The sequence below is a fragment of the Bubalus bubalis genome, chromosome 3 (genome assembly GCF_019923935.1).
Source record: "Bubalus bubalis isolate 160015118507 breed Murrah chromosome 3, NDDB_SH_1, whole genome shotgun sequence".
In the NCBI taxonomy this organism is placed as follows: Eukaryota; Metazoa; Chordata; class Mammalia; order Artiodactyla; family Bovidae; genus Bubalus; species Bubalus bubalis.
This window is the reverse complement of record NC_059159.1, coordinates 101,296,603-101,321,111: the sequence shown is the minus strand read 5'-3', so window position 1 is coordinate 101,321,111 and position 24,509 is coordinate 101,296,603. Positions and strand designations below refer to the sequence as shown.

At 33.3% G+C, this 24,509-nt stretch overlaps 1 protein-coding gene across 5 annotated transcripts in view; it reads right to left on the bottom strand.

Moving 5' to 3' along the window:
* The window catches only part of KIAA2026 (KIAA2026 ortholog), a 116,114-nt gene that overhangs the window by 41,493 nt on the left and 50,112 nt on the right, over positions 1 to 24,509 (bottom strand). For all 5 annotated transcript variants that reach the window (XM_006080597.4, XM_006080598.4, XM_025279072.3 and 2 more), the window contains 2 exons: positions 12,410 to 13,827; positions 2,470 to 2,549 (listed from right to left, as the gene is read on the bottom strand). In XM_006080597.4, the coding sequence (XP_006080659.3) occupies positions 2,470 to 2,549; positions 12,410 to 13,827 (1,498 nt within the window). The remainder of the gene's footprint in view (positions 1 to 2,469; positions 2,550 to 12,409; positions 13,828 to 24,509) is intronic.

Sequence of the window (24,509 nt, the reverse complement as noted above, 5' to 3'; positions counted from 1 at the left end):
TATAACTCCTAGGAAAAACTGGTACAGATATGGTCAGTCTCATTATAATATACACACAAATATAAATACAACAGGCCTTTGACTGTTTACAGTGTATACTTTAAATAGGAGTGGGATGATTACTGTCTTGTCCTGAGGTATAGGTATCACTTGTTTATATGAATAAACATGGATTCTTCCTGAAACAAACAGGCTTACACGTTTCATCTTGCTAAAAAAAAATCAACAACTATCAAATTAAAAAGTAGTTGAGGTCAAAGACAGGATTTACTTTTTCAATTCACCAGAACCTTAAAAAAAACAAACAAACAACTTCATGCAATTTAATCTCTGGACATGTTTCTGAAGTACCAAATGTCATTGTTAGAGCTTTTTGAGAAAGAAAGAAATTCACTTCTTTGTTTTATAATAATCAGTCTTCTTACATGTGGGAGACTTTCAAATAATTAAAGAAACTATCACAGAATTATTCTGAAAGGCAAAACTATAAGTTCTGCATGTAACAACAAAGTTTACTAGTGACTAATATTATCTCCTATTCTTTGCTTATTTGAAGCAAATGACCTATTTCTTGGAAGATGGCTGTCAATTTTCTTTCTCAATACTACCATGGTATTTAAATTATAAATTAGGAATAGGAACACCTGTTCTCATAAGTCTATTCCCCATCCCTAGCCCCACCCACCCCCAACACACAGCTCTGCCCTCTTTCCAGAAAACCTCAAGAGCCAGGAAGAGGATGTTGTTTATTTTAAACAGTTCAATTCAGCAAAACATGTACTTTTGACCTTCAGTTTCTGAGTGGTAAGCAAATGGTCAGTAACTAACTAAAAGCATCACTTAAGACAGTGTTTTTCATACTTTTTTGCCCAGAACTCATGGTCAAAAATACATTTTACACTGCATGTCAGTAAACACACACAATGGAAACCAAAGTTTTATGAAATAACATTACCTTTACTATATCTGACACACTCTTAAAATTTCTATTTTAACTGTGTTAGCTTAAAAAAGAAATTCTGGCCATGTAATATACTAAATTAATTTTCATGCCTCATTAATGAGTACCACCTTCAATTAAAAAAAAATATGCAGTGTTACTTACTACATATAAAAATCATCCATTTAATATAGGGATGAAGGCAAATATCAACAATGGACCAGATTTGTCTTGAGATTCATATTCCCAGGATAAATACTTTGAGGTATTAAGGAAAAAAATAAGTGGGAGAAGCACGAAATCAGTGGAAGAATGAATAACTATATACTATTGTAGCATTAAATAAGGCACACAAGCAATGGTAGAAAGGTCTCTAAATAAACAGTAAATACTTTTTTTTTCTTTATACTGAATATGCTGGAACCAGGGTTACTTTATATAAAAGGATTCTGTAGAAATTATTCATCCTAAGGATGTCATTAAAAATATTCTAAAATACTAAGAGAAAAACATATCTATTTTCTTTATTGTTCATTTAAAAGTATTAAATTTGACCAGTTATTAACTTCCACTAAAAAAAAACACTTCTAAAATAGAAATTTTACTTAAAAAAAAAAAAAAAAGGATGTGTCTACATTTTTGGATGTACATAATTGTTAAACTCATATTACATATTATCAATATTTTCACAGTTATTACTCCTTTATTTTCTTCTTTGTTACACTCACAGAAATTCATTTTAACATCACTTATATTTTTTGGAATTGTTAGTTTTATAATCTAAACCAACCCGAAATAGATAGGACACACTACTACAAGAAAATTTTTAGAGTCATTTGTTGTAGAAAACTCATCTTTTATAAAGTAGAAAATAAAATTATTTAATTAAGGTAAACTTCTCTGCTTATTCCAGTATCAGCTTCAAACAGAAAACTCTTCACATAATCACATAGCAAAACATAAAAGTACTTTTTTTTCTTTTTGCAGAAATGTTTAAAAACCATTCAGTTAATATTCTCTCTGAAGTTCATATATAGCTGTGTTAAAAAAAAAAACTCTGTTTTTTAAGTTAATAAATCTATCATTTCTACAGTGCCCAAATAAATTAAAATAGATTACCTAGGCAATATTAGCATGTACAAACTAGAGTTTGTTCTTGGAAGACTTTCATTTACACATTTATATTTATGTGTGTGTGTGTGTATGTATATACACACACATACACTGTACGCTATACTGTACTTAACAGTTTAACATATTTCTATTAAACCACTTATATAAGATAGCATAGCATAAAAAAACCACAGATATTTTTAATATCAAGACAAAAAGAGAGGTAAAAATTTCTGAAATACTAGCAGATTAAATCATTGCTATGTCTGCACTTGCAGGGAAAAAGTCATAGTTGGAAATATTTCATTGAAGTATTGTGTGTTATGGCAGAACTTGGCCAGTCTCTTGAGGAACAATATAAACACAGATATAAAAAATTAAACTGAAAAACTTTGAGACAAAATTGAAACATTTACCTGAAATTCTGGTACAGTAGGTGACTTTGTGACAGTTTTCCTCTTCTTTGTGATTGCTTTTTTAGATATGGATTTTTTTCCTTTCAAGATTAAAAGAGAAAAGCTTCATAATGCTGTTTATAGCATTTCATTAACAAAAAGCAAATTACATAGAACCTTGAAAGTTAAATTATAACTAACAGATGGCTTCTAGTGAGTCAAATAAAAATGATGAATCAAAACAAGCCCCAGCAAAAGCAAACATCAAACTTTAACTACCCATAACAGACATATTAACAAATGGTGTTTTCTTAACAGCCAAACTATTATAATCTCTTATGTGTTGCACGGTACCAGAATTTATTACAATAAGATTTGGAAAATAAAAAGTCATATTACTACTGCTTAGTTAAAATATAACTCACAACTTAAAATGAGGTTACATAAGGGGGAAAAAAAACCTTACCTTTAACAACGACTTCTGTAGTCTGGAACTTGTACAGAACTATACTCTGAAGACTATGGTCTTTATTCAACCTAGTGTGAAAATCCTCTCAGTAGCTTAGGAAACAAGATTTTCCTTCTATCTCTTTAGCTCTGCACTCCCCTAATGGGCTGCTGTTGGCAGTATTCAATAACCAGTTTTAAAACAAGGTAAACATTTCCCTTTAAAGTGCACCTCATCATTTGTGCAATCAGAAACCACAGGGAAAAATAAATCCATATTCTTAAAGAATTTCAGTTTATAGCATAAAGTATATATAATCTATAATATGTATTTACACAGACTAAAGAAATACATGCATACATACAGCCTCTATCTTATTTTAGTAAGGAACATATTAAAGTAAATGTTTTTCCCCATTTATAATTGGCAAAATCAATTAATAAATTATTTATTTAACAAACACAAGATACAGTACAATTTATGGGGACAACAAAGAATTATAAAATGGAAACCCTGCCCTCCAAAAGTTTACAATGTAAGGGAATAAAAAATTAAAGTTAATTTTAGCTCACAATCATTTGTATGCTAAAATCAGTTTAAAAACTACTATTTTTTCAAAAGAGAAAACTGCTATACAATAATCCCTATTGTTCTTTTCTAAATATTTTCTTAATAGTTATGATGATTTTGCATGAAAACAATCAATCTGATTGCAGCATTTTATTCAAGTCATAAGCACATTCTAGTTTACAATATAGTTGTATTTTCTTTTGTATTTGTAAAATCAGATCACAGAACTGTAATTTGAATCATTTCTAACTTTGACTCAGTAGAACCCAAGTATACCACACTTGAACTACTGCAAATTTTCAACTGCTGAGATTCACAAGGGTTTTAGTGTTTTGTTCTAATAGGTAACAACCTGCTACTGACTTTTGCTTTTAATTAAATTTAAGAACCTAACATATATTTTATTTTCTCATTACTCTTATTTGCTTATGTGCTCACACAGTACAAATATTAGAACTAAATTTATACAAAAATAGGTACGTGGGTGGGCTGCTTTAGCAGTATCTGAGAAGTGATTCCCAGGTGGTGCTACTACTCAAGAATCCATCTGCCAATGCAGGAGATGGAAGGGACGTGGGTTCAATCCCTGGGTCCAATCCCTGGGTCCAGAAGATCCCCTGGAGGAGGAAATGGTAATCCACTCCAGTATTCTTGCCTTGAAAATCCTATGGACAGAGGAGCCTGGCAGGCTACAGTCCATGGGGACCACAAAGAGCTGGATATGACTGAGCACTATCATACTATATAACACAGCTAATAACTGATTTCTAAACTGGGTGCAATAGGTAACTCTCAAGTGGACTGATGAATCTGAACACCAAAATATCTCTCCTCTGAGACATGCTACCTTTACTATTACCGAAAGTTTACAGGAAAAGATTTATTGCTTGCTGACTTAGGACAGTTTGAAGGAAATGAAATCCTTCCTCATTCCTATTCCCCACCCCTCAGAACACCTCTGACTAGCTTTTTAAAAATAATTTGATTTTGTATTTACTAATTTATAAGCACAACAGAGGACGTTTTTGATATTTCCAATCAATCTGATATTATTGCCACAGAGACACTAAACTTAGGTAAAATTAACTCTAACAACCACTCTATTTGAATAAATTAAGCAGCTGAGGTGGTTACTGGGTACCTCCTTTCATCATGTCATTTAGATAATTTAAATGTTATTAAGAAACTGCAAGTAGTATTGGGAGTTTTGGAACTAACTACCTGGATTGGAATTTCAGCTCTAACCACTTACAAGCTGCAAGACCTTGAGCAAATTATTTTATTTCCTTGTGCAGCTTCACTAAAACAGGGATAATAATATTACCAACTTTGTGAGAATTATACAAGTTAAAGTATGCTAAGAGCTTAGACTACTATTAGGCACAGGGCAAATCATCAACACGGCATTAGTGGTTCTCATCTGCCTTAGATACGTTGTGGTAAGAGTTTAAACAAAATGTTAATTATTTTTTAACCTTCAATTTATTTTATTAACTTACTCCTTCATTTTAATTCTTCTTGTTCTGCTGTTCTCTATGTTACCACTCAACTTTGTACATTTATCAATTAATGTAACACTATACAGTGTTACAATTATCTGTTTACATGTTTCTCTTCCTTACTAGATTGGGAATTACTGACAACAAAAATCCCATTATTCATTTTGTATACAAGTTAAGATCCTTAAATATAAGAATCCTACTCTTCATCAGAAATGTTCAGTCTGGGGGTAGGAAAAGGAAGGCAGGTAACTGTTTACAATTCTGAGTCCATTTTATAACGAGGAAAACACAGACAAAGAATTTAAATAATTTACACAATTTACCAAAGAGTTTCACAACATGACCTAGGAATGCTAGTAAGGAAACTAACATTTATTGAGTGCTTACTATGGAGACACTTAGTAAGGCGATACATAAATTATCTCAGTTAATTCTCAAAGAAACCTTCCAAGGTAGGCAAAACCTCCATTTTAATGTGGGATAAATGAAGATCAAAAGGTTCTTAACTTACTTAAGTGTTACACTATAATAAGTAATCCCCAACAGCCAGGGACTCTTAACTCCAAAGTTCATGCTCTTTCCATTATGTAATTCTAACCTCTTAAAAATCATAGTTACCATTTATTGATTCTTACCATGTGCCAGGCACCATGCTAGGTACCATGCATTTGCTATTCCATTAATTTTTGTGAAACTACAGCAAGATAAGTATTAGCTCATTTTTCACAGAGAAATAAACAGGCTATAATCAGGTAAATAAATTAACAGAGAACTTATAACTAATATGTACTGAAGCACATATTTGTACTAGACATGTCTCACTTCAAAGCTGTGCTCTTTTTATGCTAAAATACTGCATTTTTTCAGACTTTCTGCAGGGATGTAATTTGTACTTGACTGGTTTCAGAACATTCCTTTAATTAGGGTTATAAGATTTGCATATTCACTATTACTTAATATCTTTGTCCTCAGTGGAACAATGGCATTAAAACAGGTATAATATCATATAAGAAATGAATCGCCAGTCAGGCTCGATGCAGGATACAGGAAGCTTGGGGCTGGTGCACTGGGATGCCCCAGAGGGATGGTATGGCGAGGAGGGTGGGAGGGGGGTTCAGGATGGGGAACACATGTACACCTGTGGCGGATGCATGTTGATGTATGGCAAAACCAATACAATATTGTAAAGTAAAAAATAATAATAATAATAAAATAAAATAAAATAAAGTTTCCTGTATTCATCAATAAAAATTAACTGTTACTGTTCATTAACTATTGCTTTTAAAATGGAGAATGGAATACTATAAAACCACACAGCCTTTATTTGGTAATCTGTTTTTGCTCCAGGGCAACCTACTCCAGTATTCTTGCCTGGGAAACCAATGGACAGAGAAGCCTGGCAGGCTACACAGTCCATAGGGTCACAGAGCTGGAAACGACTAAAAAACAAGCAGCTATATAGAGGGCGAGTTACATACTCCCCCCACCCCAGGGGGCTTACTTGGTCATACCCAGAGTTTTACACCCATTGCCCTAAGTCACCTGGTCTCATAAAATATAACTGTCAAAAGTCAATTTAAAATATACAAAGAATTTCAACACAATTCCTGAGCCTAAAACATAGACAGGGCAAAAAGTATCAACATGCACCTCAAAATGGAAAAGGAAACCTAAATACGGCCTCCTAATTAATGATATAAGCACAACCTAATGAAGTTTTTAAAAATTATGCTTAGATCAGCTCTAGAAGGAAGCCTAACTTAACAGGGAAAGATAGAATTAAAAATACAGATTTACACTATAACATAGGCATAGAATTGTAGTCATCCAGAATAAGGAAATACACTTCATCAGAAAAATTAAGGTGACTATCATTCCCAATCCAACTCTTTCCTCCGTCTCATTCTTCATTTTTACCTTCACCTTGTATCCTTGCCTGTATTCACTCCTTGGCTCCTTGAACTACTCAGACTTCCACTTCAATGCTCCTAGATTCAGCATTCTCATGTTTAAAAACTATTCAACACACATACTTCTATCTCAGTACTTTCATTTTAGGGATCCTGATGTGAATGAATACTAAGACACTGATCACTATACTAAGACACTGATCACTGTTAAAACTGGAAACCCAAGGGCATATGTATTATCAGCAATTCTGGTAAGTGCCTGTTAGACTGTAAAGTCATAGAAAGTCTAAATATGATTTTTATTTACTAAATGTCCATATGTTGGCTAATATATTCTTTTTAAGTTGGCATTTTACTTTTATTTATTTATTGTAAGACTTAGATGAGACGTAAAAGGCTTAGAATAGTGCCTGGTACACAGAAAACATTGTAAGAGTATTGGGTTTTGGGGGGTGGGGGAAGTAGAAGGCATTAAAATAAAAGGCCATGGAATATAATCAATTCTTTCACTCCTGTATCTTGGCATCTTGAATTGGTTCTCTAAGAATTTTCTCCATAAAGACACATATCTATAGTAATATTAACACAGAATTATACAACTGTTTCAAAAATACGGGCCTGGGTTTATTTGATTAATATTGTAGATTATATTACTTTCTCAGTCATTCCCTATAACCAGCTCATTACTTTTTATATATTTGATATATTTTATTTCAACCTCATTTCCCAGACTGCATTCCTGATTCAATTATCTAAAACAGCACCACAAACCCAGAAAGAGATCATCCCCAAATGGCATATTTCCATCATTCAAATGGCTTCTAAACTGTCAACTTTTCAACTTTTTCCTTAAGTTCTTCTCTAATTACTCTACTTTTTCTCAGTGAAACTTTGTTTATACCTCCATGGTTTTGCTCACTTATTAACCACTTTCATCTACCCAATCCCCTTTATTCTTCAAAGTCCTTCATCCTCTATAAAATCATACTATAGAAAACATTGATTTATCTTCTCTGACCTTTGATTGTATGGTCTTTACTGTATACTTAACAATTATTAAATGAGGCTATTTGCTAATTTGAATCTTAATTTCTTCACTTACAACACTTGTCCTGTTTATTTTGATTGGTTTAGATGAACTACACAAAATGATTTGGTTGAAAATAATGACCACGTAAGTAGGGAAAAAACCTTCCAAACCAAACTGGTTGAAATAAATAACTTAAAAATACCACAAGCTTTTTCTTAACAGTCAGTGTATTGTGAATCATTTCTGTTTATTTTTTCAGGTTTTATAAAAAATCCTCTCATTTTTAAAATTTATAACTCATTTCAGTCAACTCTACTTGCTCTATACAATCTACAATAGTATGTTACTGAAAACAACCGAAATGTTCATTAAGGAAGCTAGTTAAATGAACTACACAATACACATAACAGAATCCTAGGCACTCATTTAAAATGATGGTACAGAGATCTATTTATCGCACAAAGATGTTTGGTAAACTGTCATGTGGGCAAAAAAGCAGACTGCAAAATGGTATGTATAGTATAATCCTACTCAAAAATAAAAATGCTTTGAAAGAATATGAAAATACATGTTAAATGGTAAATCTTAGTTATTAATATATCTTGGAGAATCATATTATGTGTGTTAATTTATTCATTCAATAGATTCCTACACAATGTGTCAGTTATTGTGCTAAGTATTAGGGAGCAAAACCAAAAATAATCCTTCTATTCTTAAGGATGTTATAGAAATGAGGGGAGACAAGCATCAAAATAACCTAGAAATAAATGCAACTATTAAGAATAAATTTTATAAATAAGTATTATGAAGGAGAAGTATCTGGTGCTATAAGTATGCACAATTGGGAAAATGACAATGTTTTTATATTCTATAATGTTCCTAAGAATAAGGAACAGGTTTAAATAACTGAAAATAAATTCAAAATTTACAAGGCAGAAAGAGGGCTTCCCTGATGGCTCAGTTGGTAAACAATCCACCTGCCAGTGGAGGAGACACAGGTTCAATCTCTGGTCCAGGAAGATTCCACATATTGCAGAGCAACTAAGCCTGTGCACCACAACTACTGAGCCCATGTGCCCTAGAGCCTGTACTCTGTACCTAGAGAAGCCAGTGCAATGAGAAATCAGTGCACTGCCACTAAAGAGTAGCCTCCGCTTGCTGCAACTAGAGAAAAGCCTGCATAACAATAAAGTCCCAGCACAGCCATACATAAACAAATTAAAAACAAAATTATATTTTAAAAAGGCAGAAAGAAAAGCTGACTTCTGAAAATAGACTAAAATGTTTATGGGTCACAAAACTGCCTCAGTGCACTAAAATTAGCAAATCATTTTCACCCAATTTATCTTTGTGCCTTCTACTAAAAATCATCTGCCATTACAATAAGAAGGTTTTACTGAAGATTCTACCAAAATTTCAGGTACGTGTAATCAACAGAAAATGGACCAGGTTGACTACATAAATCCAGACCAACCACATTTAGTCCACTCTAAGTAGAGGTTCATAAATCAGCCATGGATGACACAGCGTATCCCAAAGCATATTCTACAGCAAGGGTCCCCAACCTCTGGGCCTCAGATTGGATGCAGGGACTGGTACTGGGTCTCGGCTTGGTAGGAACTGGGCTGTACAGAGAGTGGCAAGTGAGCAAAGCTTCCTCTGCCACTGCCCACCCCCCCCCCCCATTACCACGTGACCCATCACCCTCCCCAGCTACTCCCACCCCCGAAGAAAAAGTGTCTTCCCTGGTGCCAAAAACTGCTGTTCTACAGAATATTATTACTTGGAAAAAAGTTCTGTAAAAATACTAGGTTAAACAAAACTAAACAGTTTTCTTCAAGATTTTCTGGAGTCCTTAATACACCAGCTTAGAATCATATATGTGTAATTCTGAAGTCCAAAAGTTTCTGAAAACTAAAATTTTAAAAACAGCTTATATCAAAACATGATAAAGTCTTATGAGGTTCTTTATAGTCTTCATCTCATTTAAACTATCCATACATTTTCCTGTAGAAATTATACATTTGATTACAGGGGTTGCCCTAAAGTCCACTGGGGATGTTATTTAATAAACATTACATGCATCAGTATACCCTTCTAAAATCTGAAAATTCCTGAAATATCTGGTACAAAGTTTTGTAAGCTGCATTGTGGACCTGTATTAATGCAAAATGTGAATCTGTAAGAGGAATAGTTCCCAAACCTATGACCGTGAGGCTTACTTTTAAAAAGAGTAAGAAAGAAAACACTGGATTAGGATATGCCCAAAACCAACTATAAAAGGCCCCGATGTCACATATCTAATGAAAAAAAAGCTCAGGGCAAAGTCTCAGAAAGACAAGTATACAGAATGATATAAAACAAATGTTTTGTTGTTATATCATTTTATGTAATACTGTTATGACAGTAAGAAGTTTAGTGTCCAATGAAGAAAAATAATTGGTCTATGCTTACTCAGTACTAACAAGGAAGAGGAAAACTGTATTAGCCAGATCCTAGTATTTTTGTCATTGAAAACTGACTTTCTAAAATTTGCTCTGAAGGAAAAAAGAGAAAGTGTATAGGCAAGTGCATTATTTTCTTCTACTTCGTGCTGCAAGCCTTTTCTTCCCAACAACAGGCTCTGAGAGCATGCACAAGTACTCACTGAATTTGGTTTCCAGTTTTTTTCATATACTTGTCTAGAACTGGACATGCAACTCCCACAAATTTTATATCTGACCTACACACACTCCAAACTTTCATTTAAAAAATGTAGCAACACTTAGTGTGTTTACAATATAAACTCCTTTTAATTCAATCCTCAGGAGCTAATGTTTTTCTTCTGCAACTGGTAGTCTGTATAGGAGCTACATCAATATCTATTCTATAAGCCATCATAAATAAGTCATAATGACATTTGAACACCTGAATCATAGGTCATAAATGAACACTTAAAAGGTTTTAGGTGACAATGGTATTAATAAAACTATATACTTTAGAATTGAAAAAAGTTTTTAAATTTAAAAATATTACTTACTATTTTAGAGGCTAACATTTCAAAGAGAACTTGGCAAATCAGTCAAAATAAATTTATATAGCCTAATGGATTGCTTGTAAAATTTAATGGATTTATTACTGAAAGTTACCTTAAAAAAAAAACTGTACCTTTTTATCATATAGATCATTGTGGATCACTCTGCAATTTTTAGTTCAACAAATTAAGCCTGTTCTTGATAGTAAATTTTATACTATTGCTTTATCAATTATATATTACATACACATTTTAAAATATTTAATTGTATTTAATGATTTTAAACAACTAAGGTATAACAACAACTATATCAACTAAACAAAGTTCACTTCCCTCATTTGCCAACTCATTAAGTTATTGTCAAATCTTAATTATCTTTGTTACTGAGGGAAAGAGTAAAAAACTGAAACCCACAAATGATAAACCACAACTTGTTTCAGTAAAACATTCAAGCTTCTCCCAATCCGGCATCATTTTCTTAGTGTCAATTAAATGAAGCTTTTATCTCATCTATCCTATTGGTAACTGAGACAGAAATTGATTAAATGGCAAACAACAGGAAAAGCAAAAGCACCTAATTTAAAATGCAGCACAATCACTCACTGAAAACTTTATTTGTAAGATTTTCTTGTTGTTAACATTCAAACAGGCTTGTGACAAATACAGTGAGTACTTAAATTTGGTGTAAGACAAACTTACAAATCCTTAAAACAAATAAGCTTCATAAGTTATTAAAGTAAAGTAGTCGCTCAGTCGTGTCTGACTCTTTGCAACCCCATGGACTGTAGCCTACCAGGCTCCTCTGTCCATGGAATTTCCCAGGCAAGAGTACTGGAGTGGGTTGCCATTTCCTTCTCCAGGGACTCTTCCTGACCCAGAAATTGAACCTGGATCTCCAGCATTGCAGGCAGATGCTTTAGCATCTGAGCCACCAGGGAAGCCCATCATAAGTTATTAAGTTGATGTAATTTTTTCCTTATAGACATTTTTTTCTGGATATGAAAATATATACTAAGAGAACTTTTCAGAGTGCTAAAAATATATAATGTGGGAAAAAACTAGGACCCAGAAAGATAATCTAACTTGCCTTGGTTTAAGAAGCTAGTTGCTATGAACTTTAGTTCTAGGAATGATAGCTCCTGATATCAGTGCTTTGTCCATTGCACAGAACTGCCCTTAAGCTGGGGAAAAAACATTTCTTAAAAAGGATGGCAAGGATCACTTATGGAGAAACTGGTCCAGAGAATATTCAAAGATTTTCAACTGAGAATTCAATTCAAATGTATTACATTGGTATTTTGTTGTTGTTAGTACGTAAAACCTCTTCTGCTCTGGGTTTTAATTATGGGGACTAATATAAAACTTGACATTCACACACACACACACAATATATTTCATTATGTCAATCAGAGCCTTCCATGATGCCTAATTGAAAGAACTACTTGAAGTATGCTAAAATGTAATCGTTGCCCATTTGTGTCAGCTTACCAGATTTGTGCTTCTTGTGTTTTGCTTTCTTTTTGATGATCAGTAACTTATTCTGGATCTCAGGTTTGTAAGACTTGAATGCAAGGGAATGAAGACTTTCGCGCTTTCTCTGTAAGTTTTCATTAAAAATATCTTTCAATTTCTTTTTTTTCTTTTTCTTCTTTTTTGCCCTCATTTTAGTTAGTTTGAGTTTCTTGTGGCTCTGCAGTGACTGTTCTAATAGAATATCCCTTACAACTTTGTGGCAGTTAATGTCTGGATGATCACTGTGGCTTCCATTTACATGTATCTGGCAAGATTTCAGAGCATTTTCTTTTAACGGACTGGGTTCAGGCTTTACTCTGGAAGCTTCACCATATTTTTCCTGATTTTCTATAAACCTTATTTCACCTGGACTGAGAGGCTCTCCAAAGCTAGTAACCTCCCCTGGACTTCCTGGTTTCTCTAAATTTTCTTTACAACAATCAGTTATATTCATTTCACAGGGCCTGTGAATTCTAATTTCACAGTTAGAGTTCACTTCCATTTCAACAGAGATGTCATGATTATCTAAGTTCATTTTAGCAGGGCAGCAGGTTGGATCAAAATTAATTTCCTGCTCTTTTCTGAAGGCAGAGGGCAGGCCTTCTCTACTACACCTATGCTGTCCATTACTTGCACTAACATAGTCACACTTCAATTTCTCCAGTTTAATCCGAGGTACTCTTTGTATTTTAATGGGTGGAATTGGAAATTCTGGGGCCTGAAAAGGTCTTTGTTTGTAAATCCGTACATCTGCACCACAGAACTGTGGAAAATGTACATAAGCATTCTCCAAATAATCATAACCGAGAATAACTTCCCTGCATTCATGAATAGGTTGACCAAGTACAGCATCTTGAACTTCCTTTTGTGTTTCATACACAAAGTCACAAAGACCCTTAAGTATCCACACTTTTTGGTAGAAAGGTAGCTCATGAAAAGGTTTTTCTTCCAATGGATTAACTTCTCCAAGAACTTTAAAAAACTGAGGACACAACCCAAGTTTTTCAGCACAGTTGTCAGGATTTTCTGTCTGCCCTACAGCCGTGTACCACTGCTGCACTTTCTGTCTCAGTGCTGCTTCCCAGGTCCTATAAGGCAAAGTAGGTCTTCGATGTAAGGTAGGTCTGCGATGGGGAGGACTTAATAGAGAAGTCATTATTTTAGATAGAAAAGCATTACATTGAGGCATCAGAAGACAACGTTCCAATTCGTAAAAGACTATTTCTGGCAAATTTAAAATTTGCTGGGCTAAACAAAGGAAATGCCCAATAGCTGGAATTTCCCACATGGTCTCCATACAAGTTGGAGCTGCTTGAGCTAGAAGTTTTCTTTCCCATTCTTCTATTTCCTTTTGACTAGCTTCTTCTGCTTCTTTTCTTTCCTGCTCCCGAAGCCTAAAAAAATTTAACAAATTATATTATTACTATTTAAAATAGAGAATACCATAAAATACTGAATTTTAAGTATGTCATATTTATCTTCAGACAACAAGGCTCTCCAGTTTAGATGTACTGCTATTTTTTCTTTTTTTTTATCAGATGAAGAAATAAACATACAACTTGATACTGAGTTTTATGGATGGAGGATTATCACTGACATTGCCGCTCAAAAGTAAAATTCAAATCACAAGTCCATTAACTTAAAAATAAATGGAAAAAAGTTCTAAATGTTTACTAAACAAAACACTGCAGTACTCCAGTACTCTTATCTGGAAAATCCCATGGACGGAGGAGCCTGGTAGGCTGCAGTCCATGGGGCCGCAAAGAGTCAGACCCAACTGAGCGACTTCACTTTCACTTTTCACTTTCACTTTCACTTTTCACTTTCATGCACTGCAAAAGGAAATGGCAACCCACTCCAGTACTCTTGCCTGGAAAATCCCATGGAAGGAGGAGCCTGGTAGGCTGCAGTCCATGGGGTCACTAAGAGTCAGACACGACTGAGAGACTTCACTTTCACTTTTCACTTTCCTGCATTGGAGAAGGAAATGGCAGCCCACTCCAGTGTTCTTGCCTGGAGAATCCCAGGGATGGCAGAGCCTGGTGGGCTGCCATCTATGGGGTCACACAGAGTCGGACACAACTGAAGTCACTTAGCAGCAAACAAAAGCACAGTTTAATGTTTTCTAGAAGCAATATGATGTCATATAAGAGCTATAAAGATGTTTACATCCTTTAATCCCATAATTTCACACCTAAAAAGTTATATGAGGAAGATAATTCAATAGAAGAAAAAGTTACATGTCTGTAAGTGTTAACTGGAGTTCTATATACGAAAAAAGAACTATAAAGAAGTTGTATTACATAGCTGGAAAATAAGCTGGCTATGTTATATAGCCTTTAAATTAAAATTATGAATATCATCTATAAACACAAAAATATCAGAACACAGCAGTTAACAAACAATATCAATAATAAATATATGCACATACTAAATAAGGAAATGACAATATTCCAAACATAAATGGTTCCTAGGTCAGTGAGATTATGAGTGTTTTTTTCCCTTTAAAAATTTCCTCATGTTGAAACTGTAAAAACAAAAAAATTTTTTCTTTATGGGCACTGCTTTAAATTTTCTTAAATAAAAAATTAAACTAGATAAAAAGATAGAAGTCTTGTGATTTTGCATTAGGCAATGTGTTTTTAGATGTGGCACCAAAAGCACAGTGACAAAAGGAAAAATGATGAAGTGGACATCATCAAAACTAAAGCTTTTTGTGCTTTTAAAGGACATCATCAAGTGAAAAGACAATGATAGAATGGGAGAAAATTTTTTCAAAATCATGTATCTAGTAAGAGATCTGTATCTAGAAAATGAAAGAACACATATAATAATAAAAAAGGATAAAATAGCCCAACTAAAAATGGACCAAGGATAATTTCTCCAACGAAGACATACCAAGAATAATATGCAAATAAAAAGATGCTCAACATCATTATGCATTCAAGAAATGTAAATCAAAAACCAAAATAGGATACCAATTCATGCCTACTAAGATGATTATTTTAAAAGAGATAATAACAATTATTGGTGAGAAATGTGGAGAAACTGGAAACTTCGTACACTGTAAAGGGTACAGATGCTTTGGAAGGCAGTCTAACAGTTCCTCAGAAAGTTAAACATGTGACCCAGGAATCCTACTCCTTGGTACACGTCCAAGAGAAATGAAAATATCAAAAACCTGTACATGAATGATCATAGTAGAATTACTCAAAATGGCCAAAGAGTAGAAACATGAAATGTCCATCAACTGTCCAATGGATTAATAAGAAGTGGCATATCCATACAATGCAATATTATTTGGCAATAAAAAATATACAGTGCTGATACATGTTACAATACGGATGAACTCTGAAACATAATGCTATGTGAAAGAAGTCACCCACAAAATATCACATATTGTATAAGTCCACTTATATAAAATGTCCAGAAATGTACGGAGACAGAAAGAGGATCAGCGGTTTCCTAGAATTGAAAAGGTGTGGGAAATGGGAAGTATCTTAATAGTCTTTCTGTCTTAGGTGACGAAATGTTCTAAAATCGACTGCAGTAATGGGTGTACAACTCTGTGAATATACAAAAAACAAAAGAATTTTATATATAAATATGTAAATTCTATGGTGTATGATATACTAAATCTGTATTAAAAAAATTGAAGCATATAAGGTTTTAGGAGAGACATTAGAATATGACAACAAAGGGGGGAAAATGTAATAACTTCTCTTATTTCTGAATTTTCAAGAGTGAACTCTTCCTCTGGAATAGATTTATAAAGATGTGACTAATTCATAAACTCTAAATGAACACTGAGGTATAATGTCTGACATTGGCTATTTTTCTGTACTATCATATTATAATCTGTTAAAACACAGTAAGACCACCATTTTAGCAGTATTGGGACTTCTCATTTTATCGAAAAAGCCTACTTTTATATTTCTGGCTAAGAGGTCACACTATAACTACCTTGCTATTACTGATAAAACAAATTATCTCATCAAGTAGTCTGGTTCATTAAAGAAGTTAATAGAGAAACATATAAAATGTGTGATTTGGCATTTAAGTATATTAATTACATCTAAATATCCAAACAATGTTAGACATTTTAGCAAAAAAAATTTTTTTTCAAAAGTGCTTATGGTTTTGAGGAGTTTCAGTTTTTCATTGAATGGGGGTGGTGGTGGGATGGTAGAATTTGGCCTCCCTAGTACAAAGCTGAGATTCCAAAAGCCCACAGTATTAGCAGAAAGGTGTACTAGCAATAACAGTCCCTTCTTCTGGCCCCAACTAAAGGCCTGAAAGGAAATCTGTCTTCACAACAGGAGTGGTGGATGGAAAAAAATAAAATCTCTTCTAAGAATTTATCTGTAAGCTGACTAATGTGGATTTATTGCCCACATTCACATTTCCTGGGTGCTCAGAAAAGTTTAACGTAGTTTCATGTCAAAATGTAGTCTCATGACTTGAACAGAAAAAAATTAAATCTCTAAGGCAATGCACTTTGTAACTGGATCTTAAGGAACTCCCACACAGATACAATGACAAGGAACGAGTTAAAACAAAACAAAACAAAACCCCAAAATATAAAAGGAAAGAAGTTATTGTGAGGCTCAGGAAAAAAAGTCTGACTTCTAAAAAAACTACAGATATGGGAATTTTAGGAGGTGGAAAATACGTCTGGTGAAAAGAAACTGAAAACATGGGTAAAGAGGAGATTATTTTAAAATGGCAAGGTAGTATTAAAAAGAACTGAAGAAAATGAGTAAATATGGAAACTAAGAACTTAAAAGATTTACAGCTAACTCAATAGAAATCATGGAAGCCAGAAGACAATGGAATATCTTTAATGTACTTAAAAAATAACTATCAATGTAAATTTCCATTCAGAGCAAAAGTATCTTTCAAAAATGAAGACAAAAATAAAGATCTTTTCAAACAAAAATGTCATATTTGTGATGAACAGAACCTCAGTCAAAGGAAATGCTAAAGGATTTACCTCAAGTGGAAGAAACGTCAGTGATACTAGACTGATGATTAGAGATGAGAAAAGAGTGAGAAATTGGAACTATATAGGTTAATCTATATAGATAGGGCATAAAATAATGATAAAAGCGCTTTGTGGAGTTTAAAAAGAAAACAAGATAAAATTAAAATTTATTATAACAATAGCAAATAAGCTGTGTGTGAGATGATTAAATTTAATAGTGTTTCAAGGTCCTTGTATTAATCAGGAAGATGGTAAAAATACTGATTAGGCTTTAATAAGTTAACGAGGCATGTGAAAGTTCAAGGTAGGGACTAGAGTAACAAACTTTAAACATACAAATTAGTAGAACCAGAAATATGGAAGGAAAAACATATAGCAATGAAAACTGGTGGGATGCATGTTAACTAAAGCAGTACTTGGAGGGGCATTTATAAATAAGAACGTATATTTAGAAAAGAAGGAAAGTTGAAAATAAAATATTCATATTCATTAAAAGAAAAGAAAAAAACTAGAAAAAGAACAGCAAATCAAACTCCCAAAGTTGAAAGGAAATAGCAGAAATTAATGAGATATAAAACAAATAGAAAAATAATTAAATTCAAATGTTTGTTCTTCAAAAATGTTATTAAAATAACAAATGCCTGATAAAACTGATGAGGAAAACAAAACATACACACAAAAACCAATACCAGAAATGAAAATGATGAAAATGAGTTTATAGATTCTATAATTTAATCCTATAGATTCTACAGATATAGATAATACAATGTTTATTATAAGAAATTTTATGCCAATAGACAATTTTAATGAATAGGCAAGTTTTTTGAAGAACACAAATTAACAAAACCGACACAATAAAAATCTGAATAAACCTGTATTTATTGAAGAAACTACACACTTCAAAATCCTCTACATAGAAAAATTGGGGTTCTAAAGCCTTCACAAGAATTCAACTCAAAAATTTCAGTTAATGAAACAAAATATAAAAAGGGCATGTTAAAGAAGTAAAAGTGGGAATTAAAAATAATGAGTAATAAGAATTTATCAGAATGATTCAGAAAGACTTGTTTTAAAAAGGAACTTCTAAAAATAAGAAAATACAAACACAAAAATAAAACTCAAAAATAAAAGTCTAACCATCAACTGGAGTGCTAGAAAATAAGAATACAGAAATGGGGTAGGAGTGTGGTGATGACAGGAAAATTCAAAGAGATAATGGCTAAGAATTTCCTAGAAATAATGAAGGACATAAATCCCCAATTCAAAAGGCCTTAGAAAATAAATTAAGAGAACCACCCTTGGGCATACCATAATAAAACAATAAAACATCAAAGGGAAAAAAAAATCTTGCAAGCAGTCAGAAGAGAAGAAAAAACAGATTACATATACAAAAATGACAAAAAGATTTGAGAGATTTCTCAATAGCAACAAAATAAATGCAAAACAATAACTATCATTCATGGATAAGGATAAATTAAAGTTATTTTCATTGAGATAAAAATCAGAACTCATTCTAAAGTAAAAACTTCTAAAATGTCGTTTCCACCTGACGAAATAACAAGGAGTCAAATTTACTTTCCTACTTGAACCAATCATAAAAATCCTGACAAAATACACAAAACAATGATTTGTAAGAATTTAAGTATCAAGCAAAGGACAGTGATCTCAGAGAGATGGGAAACAGAAGGTGAGACCAAAAACTACTGCAGTTTGTCACTTTCAGAGAATTTTCAGGCCATGATGCAGAAAGGGAAACCCAGATAAGAGTCTAGCAGACTCCACGAGATGAGAAGCCAAGAGTCCAGAGATACCAAGGCAGCAGAGTCTACAAGAGATAAAACTCAAGAAGAAAGAGCTGCATAAAATGAGAACAGCAAATTTTTACCAAGTCCTCCTCAACTTCAGAGCAATAACTAGTGTATGCATGCAAGGTAATAACCCAAAACCAGGTGAGGGAAAAATACCCAAAAGATTAGAAAATAAAGTGTTTATTCCCACAAGCCACACTGGAAAAATTCAAAATTCAAAGGATGCTAGACAGCATCCTTTGCACAGTCTTGCACAGGCAGTAGAGAACAATTAGCCCTAGACGGAGCATTGCTCTGGACTCAAGTAGCAAATCATAAAAGATCCAAAATGAACAAATTGTTTCAAAATAATTACCGGCGTTTCAGAAAAAAAGCTCTAGAAGACCTATAGAAATATAAACATACCTGGCACCCTCCAAGATAAAACTCACAATGTTTGGCATCCAAACCAAAAGTACTAGGCATACAACAAAGTAGAAACACATGATCTATAATGAGATAAATGATAATCAAAATAGACCCATAAATGAGACAAATGGTAGGATTAGCAAATAAGGTCATTAAAGTAGTAACTGAAACTGTAATCCATATAGTCAAAAAGTAGAGACATGAAAAATTAAGTAGTGACATGGAAGATATAAAACAGATTCAAGTTAAACTTTTAAAGATGGAAACTACAATGTCTGAGATGAAAATATACTGAATGGGACTAATGGCAAATTAGACATAGCAGAAGAAAAGATTAGTGAACTTGAAGACAGTAACAGAAACTATCTAAATTTAAAGATACAGAGAAAATACTTCTATAGTATATACTTCAGGAAAAAGATGATCACAGAAGTTCTAAGATGAAAGAAGGATTGAAGAACAAATCAACTGTGAACCATATGGGTAAATAAACATTATTACAAAACAGTAACAACAATGTCTAGTTTGGGGTAAAAAATGAGATAGAGCTGATTTATTAATCAATAATACATAAGACAGATGAGGCAGAAAAGATCCATATTAACAGAAAAAGAGCATGTAACTTGCAAATAAGCAGAAATACTTATAAGTGAAATAAATCTTCACTTCCACAGATGGATGTCAACAGATAATGCCAAGCTAAAAAATCAAGAACTATTAATAGCAACATAAGCATATATTAAGAAATATGAAAATAATTACTAGAAAAATTACCCAAAAAGTTAAAGGTAGATGTTTCTGAGTCATGAATTTGAAGATGAGCTGAAGTAAGGGTTGCTATCTTTCATTAAAAGCCTCAGTAGTACTATGTGACTTTTAAACTATACAGCCAATGAAATAAAAAAAAAAATTTCATAAATCAACTTTTTAAAAGCTGAAGAATATTAGCCAGGAGCTATAAAAGAGCCAAAATGAAAAAGATTTATAGATACTGTATATCTTACCATGTTAGATTTATGTATATTTTGTATCTTAACATGAAACTGAGTTTCTCTACAGTTAATATATACTGAGAAGAGTAATCATTTATTCAATGTTCTGTTAACTAAAAAAAAGGTTTTCAATTTATTTCTCATGAAATGTAACTCAAGAGTTTAAAGGTTTGGTATAGGAAATTGAATCTGTTCGAGTATCAACCATCAAAAAGTGCATTTAGTATACTTGGCACTGAAACTGATTTTGGTCAACCATGTCACAATCAATTATGCTCTGTTTTTGTATAGGTGAAAAAGTAATAACTAGTACTCAGGGAAGAAAATGAAACGAGGAGTTGGAACAGACTAAAACACTTTTATGGACTTGTTTTTGCCTAAAACAGTTTTAGCAACCTTTGGCCAATAAAGGCTAGAGATATGGCAATTTCAGACACTATTCAACTTACAGATGGGGACATTAAGGACACAGAAGGACAATGAGATAATTTCCTTAGGCTTACATAGTGTATTAGTGCAAGAATCAGCAATATAAACAGTCTGCCACTGGTAGGTTAAAGTTAGCACCAACTGGCTTACTCTGGGAAGAAGAAAATTTAGGCAATAATTCATGCATTCTGCAGGATCAGGTACCTGGAAAGGCCGTGACATAGTTGTGTTATGATGCAGCCAAATATGGACATTGCCTGAAGTTATTCAAGGGCTGCTACTCATGCTTATGTTCCCTACAAACTAAACCTTTTAGGAGACAATGATGGATGCTAAATTCAAACCATGAGTACTGAAGAGGTAGGAGGAAGAGAAAGTCTGGTCTTATACAGGCCAGCGTAATGTGGAATAATCCTTTAGAACTGGAAATGTGAGTCTCCATCCTGTTCTCAGCAGTGTGGTACATATGGAATGGGAGCTTGCCAAAGACCTCTAGAGTCAATATCTATAATATGCCAATGAAAAAATAATTAAACACATTTAAAAAACACTATATTAAAAAATGCTGAAGCAAACCAGTGTGCTCACAAGGACAGATTAAAAAAAAACAGCTTTCAAAGTTATCCTCAATTTAAAAAATTGTTCTGAGGTGTTATACTAAAATCAGATACAGTGCTACATGTTTCTAAAATGTTAGCTCAAAAAATTAGGCCTTCAGTATTTGGGTGATGCTATAAGACTGTCTGAGGATACTTATAAAAACCGCATTCACTAATGGGAAAAAGAAAAGTTCAAGAGAGTAGATCCTAATAGTTCTCATCACAAGGAGAATTTTCATCTTTTCATTACATCCATATGAGATGATCGATATAATTAAACTTACTTTTGTAATCATTTATGTAAATCAAACCATCATGCTGTATATCTTAAACTTATACAGTGATATATATCAATCATTTCTCAGTAAAACTGTAAGTAAAAGTAAACACTACAAAATGAACAAAACTTTTTTTTTCCTGGACAAGTTCTTGATTGTTCCTTACTGGCTTAGAGAACATTAATCCGTTACTATGTAAAATACTAATAGAAGCTGTACCTAAGGTTATTTTGGTCATAAATAACTTGGCAGGAACATCATTCATGAGTAAATAGCTTTACAAATAAGTTATTATATGTTTTAAAGTATCCTAACTTTAATAGTTTTATAAATTTTATCTAATGCCTATCATGTATAAGCATACAGAGAGGTCAAAGTATGGGCCGCACACTTTACCATCTAGTAAGAAACATATACAGAAGCTGTAATGCAAAATAATCCATTAACTGAAAAACCATTATAACACAATGTTTAAGCTGGTTGAATGAAAAAAGAAAGCAAGACATTCATTTACATTTTCAATATAAAATATTATATTTTAGGAAAAGCAATCATTGATATTGTTTAGTCAAGCTTTTTACTTAACTATAAACAAAATAATCTCTTCCAGCTAAGTAGAAAAGGAATTAAGCTCTGTTAAGGGTTTGTTGTTACGAACCAAACTTAACAGATATGAACTGCAACTACACTTTGACAACTTCTCCAGGAAAAATTAGACTGCCACTATTATTTGGTACTTCTGATACTAGGAACCTAGAACAACTAGAAGCTCCCACCACCACCTTTGTCAAAAGATAAACTTCTTGCCTAAGACTGCCACCTCATGTTGGTCCCAAGCAATTTCAAGTGAGAAGAGTATGACTGGTCATGGACCTCCTTACCTTAGTTGTGAGTGGGTATGAGAATACAGATTTCCTGGCAACTGCTTTGCAAAGTCAGGAAGGCAGGAGGAGAAGGGGATGACAGAGGATGAGATGGCCGGATGACATCACCAACTCGATGGACATGAGTTTGAGCAAGCTCTGGGAGCTGGTGACGGACAGGGACGCCTGGTGTGCTATAGTCCATAGGGTCGCAGAGTTGGACACAACCGAGCGACTGAACTGAGCTGAACTGCTTTGTGAAGTTAGGGCTTGTAACATGGGAAATTACCAAAATGTAGGGCAACTATTCAAAAATGTGTGTGATCACAAATGACAAATGTCTACTTCATTAAGTCATTGTTACTTTAGGTTATTAAGAATTTGAAAATAAATCAAATGTAAGTCATAATTCCTAAATCACAAAAATGTAAAAAACATTTTTACTTTTAACTTCAGCAATTTCCAAACCAATAAAATACCAATAAGTTTATACAACTTACATGCACACTACTTTTGGAAATCCAAATCATTTTGCAAAGAAAAGAATGGTGCAGTGGTACAATATTTTTAACATGGCTATTATTTGATTAAAACTGATACCTAATACTGTCATATTTCGGATTAACTGAAATTTACTTGAGGAAAGCTAGCTTTCAATTTTAACAATTTTATTTTTTAAAACCAGTTATCTAAAATGTATTACATACATTCCAGCTTAATAAACAAGGAACACAAAATATAGTTTAACCTTTCCTTAATGATTCAACGTCATCATTATTAACAAAATGCAGTGGTCATGAGTATCTTAAAGACTATTCCAGCAACTACACATTAATCAGCCCTTTCATTCCATTTTCCTCTTTGACTTATAGTGCTCCTGTCTTCTAAATCTTAACAGTGCCTCCCTACATTAATCAGCTCCAAGACTGGCTGCTACCCTATTAGCATTTACCTGGAGAAAGCCAGACCACCAACCCCTCAGTTCAGTTCAGTTGCTCAGTCATGTCCGACTCTTTGCTACCCCATGGACTGCAGCACGCCAGCCTTTCCTGTCCATCACCCACCCTTACTCAATGCTTATTTCTCTCTGTTAAATACATATCATCTGCCATCCCCTTTGTATTGGTTTCCAATGTATCTAGGTAAATAAAGATAATAGTATAGGAATGTCAGGATTTTTGTAATCTGAATAAGAAACCATGGTTTTTATAGCCTATACTGTACAAGCAAGGGAAACTACCTACTGTATAAAAATAAAATACAGAGTAAGGACTCCCTTCTTTTAACTGAAATAGATCACAAATCAGAGACCTAACTGTTGGACTTAAAAGATTTTTAAAAATAGTTTACTTTTAGGTCTGTGTCTGCCCAGATGATCACCTAAAAATTATTAGATACCTGTCAGTTAACTCAAGTATCGCCATATTACGATAATATGAACTAGAATTATTCAGCTTGCTGCCAACTTGAATTTCCAATATATCGAATAAAAAGTTGTCCAAAGCTAATGAACAGGAGGAGAACATTATTTTCCCACTTCTTATACCAGAAGTTTTAATCAAAAAACAATAAAAAAGAGAAAGCTACACCCAGGTTTTAAGCACAACTACAGTAGCCATATGATCTCTGCAACCTTCCCTGTCTTCCAATCTGACCCTTCTTTATGATGTTTTCAAAGTCCCTTTCAGACCAAATTTTTCAGTAGCCATATTCTC